Source organism: Larimichthys crocea, chromosome IX (assembly GCF_000972845.2).
Source record: "Larimichthys crocea isolate SSNF chromosome IX, L_crocea_2.0, whole genome shotgun sequence".
Classification (NCBI taxonomy): Eukaryota; Metazoa; Chordata; class Actinopteri; family Sciaenidae; genus Larimichthys; species Larimichthys crocea.
Window position 1 is genome coordinate 3680105 of NC_040019.1, and position 13828 is coordinate 3693932.

The 13828-nt window shown below is 41.8% G+C and overlaps 1 protein-coding gene across 5 annotated transcripts in view; it reads left to right on the forward strand.

The window, feature by feature from the left end:
* The window catches only part of fibcd1b (fibrinogen C domain containing 1b), a 144665-nt gene extending 131049 nt beyond the window's left edge, over window positions 1-13616 (forward strand). For all 5 annotated transcript variants that reach the window (XM_027282254.1, XM_027282255.1, XM_027282253.1 and 2 more), the window contains 2 exons: window positions 7583-7762; window positions 9792-13616. In XM_027282254.1, coding sequence (XP_027138055.1) covers window positions 7583-7762; window positions 9792-10057 — 446 coding nt within the window. In that variant the 3' untranslated portion in view covers window positions 10058-13616. The remainder of the gene's footprint in view (window positions 1-7582; window positions 7763-9791) is intronic.
* The last annotated feature ends 212 nt before the right edge of the window (window positions 13617-13828 follow it).

Here is a 13828-nt window from a genome sequence, read left to right on the forward strand (position 1 = left end):
CTTTGCTTCTCTGGTAGTACGGAAGACATTCATGGAGTTCAGGGAGGAGTTTGGAAGTGTAGTGCTACCAAAAGAAGACTGAAATCTTTAAAGTCATTAAGGTAATAGTGGAGCAACTGTTATTGATTACTTGCAAATCCCTGTTGATTTATCTTAACCTTACTTAATTCAGTGAGGCAGCTGCAATATTGCATTCTGTTGCTTAAAGCAAAGGAAGACCAACAAAATACTTTCTGCCAATTAAAATAGTTTTTATTGCAGTGAGAGCTTGAGAAAGAGAATTTCAAAGCGCAGTGAAAGTACACGTGTTCTGCGGTGAATTAACATTTAATTATACCTTACATTAGAGCTCTACCAGCTTTTTCATCTCTGACTCTCTCTGTCACTGAGTAGCTCAAATGGACTGCGTCAAAACCAGCTTTGTTTTCAGGTGTTACCTGCTTTTGTAGGGACCACAAAGGTCCTATAGTTTTTGTCTGTACATTGCCCACTTAAATAAGACCCATGACTGTGAAATAATAACGAAGAGAAGCCATTCTGCTTTCATGATTACGGCATTAACATATCTGTGTTTAGCAGTGTTGCAAAATGAAAGAGTCACAGATAATTCCCTCTTCATACTGTCATCCTACACACCATTCATCAAATCTACAGAGGCACATTTTCACACCTGCAGTCATGCTGAACCACCTCCATCTGTTTGACTGTGAGACAACTCCCATTAAAGTGCGCTGGATTTAATTCATGTGAAAATGCTGCAGGTCTGAAATATAACAGCTCGGCTCAGCGAGCTTTTGTCTATTCAGGAAGCCATAAGGATTCAAAGGGAAACAATATGTAATAATAATATATTGCAGAATGTATCTATCTTCAAAGATGAAGAATTCGACTTCTGAAAGCAGTAATGGGGGGCGCTGTGGGCAAAGTGAACAAACATTCCCAAGATCATTATTCCCAAGTTAGACTTAGTCTGGGGAACGGCGCAGTGTGTTTGCTGCTGAACAAATAATACAGCCGAAATGTTCATTCAGCTAAAGGATATTCTAGAGTCGGACTTGAAACGCCTTTGAATACAGTGTAATCAGCCTCTTATGCATTTGTATCAGGTATGAAGCCAGCCAAAAAAAAAGTGCAGCCCCCACAATCCTTTTCTCTCTCTCTCTCTCCACAAGGATGAAAGAACTGGGAGCATTTTAGCAGCCATAACGGGCCATATCTCATTTGATCTATAGTTAGCCTGAACATTCATCATTTAAAGAGAAAGGTGAGTGGGTAGGGTTAAAGGATTTGCACTTTCCAAGTTCTTTTATACTTGTATGGCTGAGATCAGGAGCTTATTCTTCAAAGCATACCGCAGAAATACATGTATTCCCTCCATGTAGTCCCTCCCCAAGGGTTTAAAAAAAGAAATACATAGGGTACCATCTGCTTTATGATAAATAACATACAGTTCCTGGAAAATATGAATGTCGGAGGAAACTTAAATAAGCACAGACATTTTTAACAGACAGTTAATCTTGAAATTCTTTAGCTTTTTTGTCCCACCAAATGTCACAGCTGGCTCCAGGGGAGCAGCAAGGCAGGAGAGTTCAGCCCACACCTGTCTCTGTTTTTCTCCCTGCGCTCCTATCTTTTGATCGCAAGAGGACAGCCGACGATAGCAAGCCCTTTCTATTCCCTAAGAGCGGATGACAGGAAGCCTTTCAGCAGACGTGTGTTCGCAAGCCCCCCCCAAACCAACCAACCAACCGAGCCGCCCCCCCCTCCAATGACAAACGGTGCAGCAACTGTCCTCGTAGCTATGGAAATAGCCCAATCGCCTCCTAACTCCTCCCCATGCTTGATCTCTGTGGAGTAAAACAGCTTGACAGGAAGATTAAGCAAGAAGGAGGGATGGGTGGAAAAAAAAGGAGAAAAAGAAAGACAAAACGAGGGAGGTCTTGAGTCATAGTGGGAGGAGGAGGAGGAGGAGACGGAAGAGTGCTGCTCTTTTTCTCCTTTTCGGTTGAAACAGTCTCAGGAGCTGCCCCCCAGCAACAGAGGGAGAAAAGCATGATGAATAATTAACTTCTAGAAATGTCACAAGCGGCAGAGAGAAGTGTAATCATTCCTCTGTTGGGTTTGGAGATCTGTTTTTTATTCTTTTCTTTTATGCCCTGTAGTGCTTTGCACTACGCTGAGATTGTGAGCACAGGCTCGCAAACCCCATCCCCTAAAAGCATCCAATACATTCCCTTACATACTTTTCAAATAAAAGCAAATAAATCATTAATATTTGGCCCTTTTAGCAGAATCAGAGAGACATCTCGCAGAGGTCTTCTACATTTTTAATCAAGTCATTGATGTCAGTCTCATTAGCTGTAAAAATCACATCGAAGGAGCTGAAATCTCTCGTGGTAATAGTTTAATCAATGTCACGAAGACTTGAGCTTTGTTACTCTTTAGATCTGGAGAACACAGCATGCCCTCACAGAATGAATAAAAGATAAAAAATGACAAATTACTGTCTTCATGTTCTAAACAAGCTAAATTTGTCCTCCTCCCCATAAACCTCAGAGCTGTGAAAATGAGTTATGGATTACCATGACCTAGTTTAATGAGATAATTGCAGATATATATCATTTTTATTGTCGTTTTTCATAGATTTATATCCAGAAAGGACAATAGTTGGCTCCCACGAGCATTAATGTGTTCTAAATTTAAGATCGTCCCGCTTTTCGTATGCAGAAGAGAGGATACTCTTCGACTTTTTTGCCACCTGTAGTCCCAATATTCATAAAAATGGACAAGGTGGAGATAATGTTCGGCTTTCAGTGGACATGCTATTTTTAATACCGTGGACGTCTTGGCCTCTTGGCCCTCAGCTCTAATGTTACTGCAGCAGACGTCGTAAAGGCTGACTGTAATGACGCGGATGATTTAACGCCAAAGAATGCCTAAAGATTTTTGTGTTCCCATCGATGTGTTTGTTAATCAGGCACACACCAAATGAGATCCCTTATCAGTAAACACATTGATTGTTCGAAATGAGATGCAGATTTTTCCAGTATTATTTATCTCCTTTTTAGATGACATTGAGTAATTGTCCCTGTGTGCTACTGCTCGTGTAATATCCAGATTTATCTGTAGAAAGAAGTTCAAAGAAGCTATACCCATTCATAATTTGTTATTGGACGTGTTGGATAGCACAGGCAGAGCTGTAGAAATGTACAATCACTGCATGCATGCTGATGAAAAATGGAACCAACCACTCAGGGACCTGTGAGTCCCTTCTGAGCCCTTCCACATTCATGTTCCCATCGAGCAGCAACCTTCAGCCTCCATACAGTAAGTCTCCAAATCGAGCTTCACAGCAGAAACAAACATGTTTACAGTTTTTGGTTTTGGTCTCTATAGCTAATTTATTCGTTCGTGACAACTGTACTGAGGGTGAACTTGTTAAAATTATATTAAGGCTTAAGGTTAAAATTATATTAAGGCTTAAAGTTATTCATAATTAACAGTGTGGCTGCTTTGATTGGCAGGTAGGTACAATTACAGGAGGTTTGTTTAAGCAACCAGGCTTCATTCAGCCCACCTTAGGATCTTTGTACATTAGGTGATGACATCCATATTTCACACTATCTATGGTTCCCACATGGAAACCAACTGATGTCTGTGATCATTTTGATTGAACACATTGGTTTGAGGACCGTGCGCCATGTCGAAAATGTATATGATTAAACTAGATTCTGACAGGGGGCCCCCCTACGTGACCTAAATAGTGAGAAATTAAAATACAAGAGCCACTTTAGCTATTTCTGTTGGTGCTACACAGATAACCTGATGCTTTCAGGGACTTTGAGGATCTAGTTTCCTGGGACAGTTTCCTGCAACTTCTCCTGGTCACTGATCCAGTTTTAAAACAAGATAGACCAGACAGTACCAGTCAAAACAAGCAGTGATAAAAAGCAATGTGCCTCAGTATGGCCTGAGATATAAAACCAGATAGAATACCCTAATTGCTGATCATAAACCGCGTAGGAGGACAGACGTTTTTTTTTTTTTTTTTTACTCTCTTTCTCTCTGAGCTTCCATTAAATGGCAAATAAGCGAGAAGAGAGAAGAGTCTTCCCCCAATGGAGCAATCAGCATGTTTAATACTGAAGCAAAACACCTCATTCTCTCTTGTATTAGAACCCATTTTTAAAAAAAAACCTAACAATAGCATTTAATTTACAGGGAGTTACACCTGAGCATTTAGATTTTAACCAAAGAAGTCTCTGTTGTTATTTCACGTGTCTTCCTCTTTAATTATTCTGAATTAAAGTCTCGCTGAGATTCTCTGGGGCTTTAATTAGGGACTGAATTAAAGTTATGTAAATACAGTTGGAAGCCGCAGAGTCTTTAAATAGAGTTGTGTTGCATCTGGTATTTTCTTTTTTTTTTCTTTTCTGAAAGAGAAAATATCCTAAGTCTTGCTTTGAAGTTTGTCAAATCACTCCAGGGTACATTTCCCTAAGGTGTGTGTGTGAATTGATACTTTTTCTCCAAAGAGTGTGACACGAAAACTATTTCTGCAAAGAAGCCATTTTCGTTTCTGTGAATGCGTGTGGGAATGTGTGCGAGTGGGTGTCTGTTCCTTGCATATAACTCTACTTAGTTTTTCTATCCATGTATGAGAATTAACAAGAAACCGACATGCATGAAGTTACCTGCCTATGAATGTATTAATGGCCGATTCGCCACCTCCAATTCGCTGATCCACTGTGAAAACGAAAAGAACGGGATCAACCTCCCATTGGGCTAGATTAAACCCAAACTAAGTGGCTGGGCTCAGACTGCAAGCTTCTGTCTCTGAATAATAATGGGGTCTTTCAGCTGTGTTTGTCATCAAATTAGCCCTCTACTTCAGACACGGCGCTCTCAGAGTGCGATTCTCGACAACAACGGAATTCAAATTAGACAAAGTCAGTCTGAGGTTTGTAAGTGTCAAAAGGGAGAATGAGTTTCATTTGTGAAAGCGATGATTGCCATAGGAGGTAAAATGACAGTGTTGAAGTTCATGAAAACACCTTCCTTCCTGCGGTGCATCTCCTTTCATGCTGATTTTGATTCATGTTACAGGAGAGGCACTAAAACAAAGCATCAACCGGCAACTCCAGCCTACAGCTTTCTCTAACTCTCTCTCTCTCTCTCTCTCTCTCTCTCGAAGAGAACCGTGAAGCCTTTGAAGCTTCTCCATCAGTGTACGCTTTCAAATATTATTTATTATTTGTCAAATAACTTCTGTAACTGTGTAGAGTGCATTTGTAAGCACGGTGAAAAGCTGTTAAGAGTCTCCAGGCTGAGTACACTTATGGTTGTCTTCCTTCCTTGAATTTTGTGCTCAAGGAACCCAGGTTGAGTTCCTTTCGCATCTTTCTGCCTGACAGACTATTCTGCTGGTACCCTTTGATCAACCCAGGAGAGGAAACTTGCCCTGGGAGACACCATGGCTCCAACGCAGAAGGGGGCAAGGAAGACGGGATGGAAACCTCTTTTCCTCCTGGCACTTTCTGTCTTATACACTCAATTAATACAGATCAGTTCAGGGCATCTGATGAAGAAGTGGCAAGCTTAAATCTGAGCTAGATAGTTGGAAGTTTATTGCAAGTGTTTTGTTTCATTTCTAAAGTGGTCTGCAGAGGGAATTTTAGCATAAGTAATGACTCCAAGCATAGAGCACCAAGAATCCATAAAAGCATTCTTTGACATGAAAACAATCTTATCTATACACAAACTAAGGGTGCATAGTAAAGTTAATTCTTGGTGTGCAAATAAGTTTTTGGTGCCTCCATCCATTCATGAAAATTGTGGTTGTGGTGACTCCAAACGAAAAGCGAAGTCACCGAGAGGCTAAGTGAGGAAGCATTGTACTGCTGACTCGCTACACCAACAACAAAGCCATCTCCGTATTTCTCGATTGTGTCCGTATTTATTTCCAGCGTATCAAAACAGACAAATCCAGGCAAGGCAATGCAAGATGTTCAAAAACTCAGTCTGCAGTTAAATTATGCGGTCAACAAAAAATACGCTCTCCCTACTCACCCCCTCTCCATGCCGCCGCCGCCGTGAACAGGTGACTATATGCCCATTCATTCAATCACTCAATCACCTTAACCACACCCCCTGTGACATGCGTGAAAGGTTACAGCTGAGACCGATACAAACATAAACATCAACATCCCAGCATATGGCACCTACAGTGGTCATGATATGCTTCATCGTGTGCATGAAACCGAAGGTTAGTAAGGATTTATAGATGAGTAGCTAAACCCATTTCTTCAAATCCAAACGAGAAACTCTTTAGCACAATCTTCCTAAATGATGACTCCAACCATGTTACACCCCTTTTTTTTTTAGTGATTCCTCCCCCAGCAGAGCATCAAATTAGCCTATTGAGCCTTTATCTCACTGTTTTAGTGAATGTACCCTGTGAGAGTATTTTTTTTTTCTCTGCTTGAAGCTGACCTTAAGGGAACTGAAATGACATTAGTGCTGTAGTGAGAGCTTAAACACTCATCTTTTATCAGTGTGTTCTGAATGAAGCTTAAGCACACATAACTAATAAGAGCACAGACTACACTTGACTTCAAAATACTGTGTGTTTTCATTATCAGTGGGCCCACAGACATATTTGAATCTGCTGTTAAATGTTATAATTTCTCTTCTTGGATAATAAAAGGATAGCTTCTGTAGCAAGTCGAGTATCCTTGTAAGTGTTAGAGGACTTTTTTTGATATGTGGAGACAGAACAGGGAATTAATACAAATGTATTTTTTTTAAATGAATGAGAAGCAATCGGCTCGGAAACCAATTCACCGTCCTTGGTTGGTATGTGAAGCCCTGCTAGAGCACGCTACAATCCACATTTCAGCCTTTCTAGTTGGAGAAATACTTTAAGAGAGAGAATCAAAACACATAAACCGTCTGAATTTCATTTTTGAAAATAATTCTTCTCTCACCGGGTTCAATTTTACGGCGTCTCATGTTGCCATGCATGCAGAGTTCAAAGCAATTACGGGCAAATTCCCAATCTTTAACAGTCGGGGAAAGCAATGGAAGAGCTGTAACCAAACAGTTCTCAGGCAGAGATGGGTGAGAAAAATGATTTTTTCAAAATTAGGTTACTGCTGTGAGATTTAGCTCAAAGTACATCTTTAGAACGTGCGAGACATACCCATGAGTCACGTTACGTCCAGATGTTCTTATCCAAATTTTTTTTCAAGTGTGAAGACGTTTGTGTCATCACTGCATTTAAAATAACACGCATCTTTTCAGTGGATCCGGCTGGTCTCGCCGTTCTCGTGGCAAACTTTTCTTTAAGCACTAGACACTCTTTTCAAAAAAGCAACTCTAATCTTGTTTTGGAAAGAAACCCTACGCATGCAGCAGGAGATACCAAATGGGAAGAAGAAGAAAAAAAACCTGTTACATCTTATTTCCAGAAAATGAACAGCGTGGAGAGTCTGCTGAAATAGCTTTAAATTGTTTCCTGAGAACAATGGCAGTACTGTGTAATGGATTGTTATGGTCTATGTCTCGCTCTTTTTCTCTGCAGGACTGAAGCAGATCCATGCCCTGTCCATTCAGGGGAACTACGAGCTACGTATAGACTTGGAGGACTTTGAGAACAGCACCGCATATGCCCAGTATGGCACGTTTGGAGTGGGCCTCTTCTCAGTGGACCCTGATGATGATGGATACCCTTTGACCGTGGGAGACTATTCTGGCAATGCAGGTATGTATGTCCTGTGAACTAGTTAGACTTTGCTTGAAATATTTTTGTGTGTGCTTGCATACACTACTATTTTTGCACCTTTTTTAACCTAATTGTGAAACCAGAAGTCACAGCAGTGGATGAAAGCTCCAACCCACTTCCAGCACATGCTGCCTCTTAGTAACATAACAGCATATTGTTTTTTTTTACAGTGCAGTAGGTGTATGCAGTTATTAAACCATCTAGACAGCTGCACACACAGAGAGGGACTGCAAGTGTCTGCGTCTCTGTTCCCCAACTATCAGATCCAAGCCAGCTACCTGTCACCTTGATTACATTACTGCCAATTAATTGCACTGCTTGACCTGCAGAGTAAACAAAAACCTGCCGTCGAAAAATGAGGAAGCAATTTAAAAGAACCTTTGGGGGATCGCTGCTACCGAGAAACACGGAGAGAATGGGGACAGATATGAGAGATGGAGCACCCGGAGAGAAGTGGTGAGGAAGGGTGAGAAGAAATAGGGTGGAGGAATGAAGGGGACAGGTGCGAGAGGAGAAGGGAGTAACAGGAAGAGGTAAATAAAGATGAGCATAAGGCAGAGAAGTAAAAAGGGAGGGGACTGGAAAAAAAGAAGTGTCATGTGTAACAGCCTTTTCCCCAGATATGCTGTCTGCTAAAATGTCCTGTAATGCTCCTGGCTTGTCCTCAGCAGAACCCGACCTTGAACTTATCTGCCTGTTGGACATTTGGATCCAGTCAAATTAAGGGTAGTCTCTCTCGGGGGGGTTGCACACGATCTCACCTCAGCTTCCCCTCTCGGCAGCGCTGCTCTCACTCACAATCGATCGATAGTTGTATTCCGCTCTGCCGTGGCTGCTTTCTGATCAGCTGACAGGTGCTCATTTGGGCTGGATGTTAATGGTAATCAACATTGTTTTGTTTTCTCCCCAACATCGAGCAACACACAACGTGAATATCAGACACGTCTGTCAGATTATCTTTTTTTTCTCCCCGCCGGTTGGTTACCATGGTAATGCCAAATGGAGAGCAGAGTAGGACTGAGTGAGGAGATGGGTGGCCACATCCTGGGCAATTAAGGGCTGTTTGATGCCCTTGACGAGCTGTTAGCCATCACCTGATGGCTGGTGAGCGGTCTTTCATTCCGCTCTCTGCTTTACACTTCTATCCACTTCTGGTCACAGTGTGACGCCTTCTGTAGAAAGGAAAGGGGAACGCAACGGTGTGAAGGGGAGGTATGGAGAGTTTATTGAACATTATTAGCTCTTTGAACATCCATTTGCTGAAAACTTAAGGTGTACCTGCGCGGCATCTGCAAGGACGTTGCTTTCATTTTACTCGTAAGCCTCTTAGAGCAGCGGATTGCTGAGGCTGTTATCGATGCAGGGAGAAATCTTTGTATAGCGAGTAGATATTTTGAGTTCTGCAATTTCATGGTGTGGATCAGACTTTACGGCGTAGACTATGATTAAATGCATTTGGGTGAACTTGCCCCGCATCCCTGCAGTGGTCCTACATCATTCTCGTTTTCACAAACACGGGTGGATGATTTTAGTGCCAGTTTAAAAAAAAAAAAAAAGATGAATATTGATGCTACGAGAAAGACTGACATCAAGACTTGTGATTAAGTATGCCTTTCCTGTCCTCGTGACATTTCTGTCCATTAACTGACAGGCATCCGGATCAAATCATTTGGGGGTTGTTATTAAAAAGAGGAAGTTAAAAAGGTCACCACAGAACCTTTGATAAATTGGCTACAAATCCGTCTGAACTTCTGCTTTTAATATTGAGAAGCAATACACTGGAGAACTGTGTAGTTTTATTTTTCATTCTATCATCTCCTCCTGTTTATAGAAATGATTTATTGTAGTGTCCGATGCCATTTGGAGGTTCATCGCTTGTGGATTTGTTTAATTACTTGTTTCTAGTATTGGATCCAAGAACATGTTGGTGAAAGGCACAGATGATCTGAAAAGTTTCTTCAGTTCGTACGTACTAACACATTCAAACTTTTTTTTTCCCCCGACGTAGGTGACTCTCTGCTGAAGCACAACGGGATGAAGTTCACCACCAAAGACAGGGACAACGACCACTCGGAGAACAACTGCGCTTCGTTCTACCACGGCGCTTGGTGGTACCGCAACTGCCACACCTCCAACCTTAACGGCCAATACCTGCGCGGTCAGCACACCTCCTACGCCGACGGCATCGAGTGGTCCTCCTGGACTGGCTGGCAGTACTCCCTCAAGTTCTCCGAGATGAAGATACGACCTACCCGTGACCCCGAGAATAAATGAGAAAGACAGAAGCGAAAGAAGAGATTTTATGAAACATTACAAACCACAACTTCTGACAGCTAGAAGGAGATATTTGTCTTGATATTGTTTATTCACTAAAAAAAAACATACCTCTTTGAGTTTAGTTAACTCTGCCGTCTGCCTCCTGATGTCTCTTTGCCTTTTTGCTCCTCTTCCTCCATCACTCAGCTACTAGTGTCATGCTGGCTATCATTATCCATCCCGCTTGGTCCTTTTCTTGAAAAAAATAATGTGACCATCATCCCTTTTATTTTTGATCAGTTCAGTTCACAAAAAAAAGAAAAACAGCATCCCAGAGCTCACAGTCCACTGCGCTGGCTTTACTCAGTCTGACATGGTGGTCCAAATATCCCCTGCAGAATCACACACCAGTGATTCCCCCCTGACATCTAACGCTGACCTCTCAACTGTGCTGACATGGCATTCAGATTGTGGTTCAGTCTCACTGCCCCTTGCTGTATAATCTGTGGATGGAGAGGCTCGCTCCAAATATAATAGAAAGAGAAAAAAACCTTTTCACACCCCACAAAAGAAGTTCAGAGTTTCCCCAGTGAGAAGGGACAGCGCAGTGGTACCCTATCTCACATTTACATCATTGATCTGTGTGAATGAGACCCAGCAGGGTAGTGGCAAGAAGTGCAGGGTCTAAGATAATGAGCGGGAGACGGAGACAGAGAGAGAACGGGGGAAACAATTTGACAAAAACCTAAATTAGTTCGAAGCAAAGGAGAGGCAGAGGGAATCAAAGGGGGGAGAGAGGAAGTGGAAGAAGAGGAGGTGCAAAAAGGGGATGAAGAAAAAGAAATGAGAAAGAGAAAGAGACAACGGAGGATCTCATTCATCTGACTTGGGCCATTAGGGAGCATATTGGGCACTTTGTCTGATCTGCCTGCCAGCTGAGTACTGGCCAACTGATGCAGCACTCACAGATGGTAACCCAGCACTTTGTGTGTATGTGCATATGTGTGTGTTGTGTGTGTGTGTGTGTGTGTGTGTGTGTGTACAATGGAGAGAGACAGACAGAATTTGGTAACACTATCAATTCCCTGTTATGAGTTCAGTGGAGCGTCTCGGCTGACTACAATGTTTAGCACAGACAGACTAAACATGATGCATGGCTGGCATATCTTCACCCTCTCCATCTAAGTAGTTAACCTGAAATAACAAAGCCTGTAATGTGTGTACATGTAATATGAAGGAAAAGACCTTTTAACAATTTCAAGGAGGCCAAGAATGAAAGAGGAATCAAGGAGTGTGTGTCATACCTGCCCCGGGTTGATTTTATTTTCTTGGACCTGTTGAGGAAATGTTACATTTTGGCCAACAACGCCCATCTTGTTTTGATTTTTTTCCCCCCCACCTCCTTTCCAGGTGATTATTATTGGATTCGTTTGTGTGACAGCTTCTTCTTCGTCACGCAAATGGAGCGAAAGTTTGCTGTAAAAAAAAAAATATATATCGGAGGCTTTCACACCACAGTCTTGTTTTTTTTGTTTCTTCTTCTTCTCAGTAGGAATTCTGCAATGTATTATGGCAAAAACAAAATTGCCTCAAGCAAACAAAACAAAAAAAAAAGTGACAGGAAAATAATAACAATAAAAAAAAGATCTTACGAATAAAAAATAAAAAACTCAAACCTGTGGGCAGAGAAAATAGTGCAATTCAGATTTTTCAAACTTTCTTTTTCCTTTTTTCTTTTCAAGTCGGTGAATCAACTTTTCTCAGTTTCATCGATTTCTTTGGATGTACTGAAAGCTTTAAAAAAAAAATATCTGTAGATTTTATTGTACAGTGTGTATGACTTTTAGAGCATGTGAAGCAGTTTTCTTACTATGCTAAAACACAAAGAGTATTCAAGCACATGGACTCCACTGGTTATAAAATTGAAAAAAAAAATAAAAATAAATAAAGAAGTGATGTATTTACAGAACTTTTATCCTTCCTCTATCCGAAGGACGGGTGGCAGTGGCCCACGCTGCTCCACAGGTGGAATATAAAAGAAGAGGAGGAATGTGATTATCCCTCAAGCACATGACCGTTCAAATCTGCAGCACAAATACGAATCTTTTACGGAGGCACAATATGAGATGAGATTTCAAACCTCTTCGGCACGTCAGCTGTCTTGGACATGTGCGATCTTTCTGACATTTTAGGCTTTGGAAAGTCCCGCGGCACTTGGAGACAGTTTTTTCTTTTTTTTTCCTGAATGTGTGCTTGTGTAAGGTGTCGCCCCAGCTGACAGTGAGTTAAGGCGTGACACCGAGTAACATTGTGCTGAATACCTCTGACACTGGAACAGCTGTGAGTTTTTCTGTCAACACCGGTGCTCGGAAGGATCTCCCATCGCCTGGTGCGTTTCTACAGCGCCTGTGTGTGCAGCTTCTACGTCATGTCTTGGTGGACTACTGCCAGCTCTCTTCAACATGAAAGCACAGACACGTTACAAAGTTATTATGGCACAGAGAAATGTTAAGAGGATATAGCAAATTTTGAAAAAAGAAAAAAAAAAGATGGAAATATATGGAGAAGGAAATGGACTGTGTGTGTGTGCAAATGTGTGTGTGTGTGTGTGAGAGAGAGAGTGCGTGTGCACATGTGTGCGTCTACAGTGTCTCTGTGTGTACACATATATGCACATGCTTTGGTTTGTACATGCCCATGTGCATGAGCCGGAAGACAGAGTGGGAGGTCGAGTGAGTCTCTCTGTGGAAATTTTGAAGTCATGTGATGCTTATGTACAACTTGCCTCCCCTGCTGTTTGTGTTGATAACAGAGAGATTTACATAATTATAAAAAGAACTATTACTTATTGTGATTGTGAACCCATAAGAATGGACACCACTTTCTGGTACTGTGTTGAACTGCGCTCGTACCCTTAAACCCCCCCCGCCCCTCTCCCAAGAACCCACTCCCAAAATCTTTTATTCACCTCGACACGAACGTTGTGCTCACTGTATATGTTAATGCTACGTTGCCCCCTTGTTATTTAAATGTAAAGCCGAGTATTATTTGCCATGCCCCCTTTCTGTGTTTTTGTTGAGTGAATGCCTTTGTAGCCACTCTCTCTGCTGCAGCTTTGCTAAGTCTCCAACGGAAGAGATGATAAAAGAGTGAAATCTGAGGCTCTAATCATTCCCAGTTATCCCGCTCATTACAGTGCATCAGCACCCTCCCTATCGATCCCCCAGGTCCCCAAACCTTCTATCTTTCTTACTGTGTACCTCCTTAATTGCCTTAGCCTCTGCTGCTGCCAATTCCCCCCCACTCCATAGCTCCTAAATTCTCCTCTCTTTCCAGCTCCTGTCTCTTTATTGCTCTGCTTTTTGCGCCCCCTAACTCCTGTCCCCGCCCTGCTCCACCCTGGCCCTCAGTCCTCCCATTTCCTTCAGTCCCAGCGCAGAACTAACTCTGTCTTTCTTTTTTCTTTCATTTCTGGTGAAGTACTATAGATTGTTTTGCTGAATCTTGATACTGTGTTTTAATGTTCCTGTCAACATTTAATAAACATTCACATTTTATAAATGGGGAACACCCTGAAGTGTGTGTGTGGTGAGGTTTTTTTTTTCCTCACTGCATCTACAGCAGTGTGGGTGGTATATTTGAGTTTGGTAAATCCAACTGAACAGACATGCAGCTCTGTATGAAGCTCCACATTCAAGATTCAAATAACATCTCCAGTCCAATACAATAGAGGCTAATTTAATTTAGTTTGGAAGGCCCAAAGAAAAAATGTCATTTTAAAAGAAATTA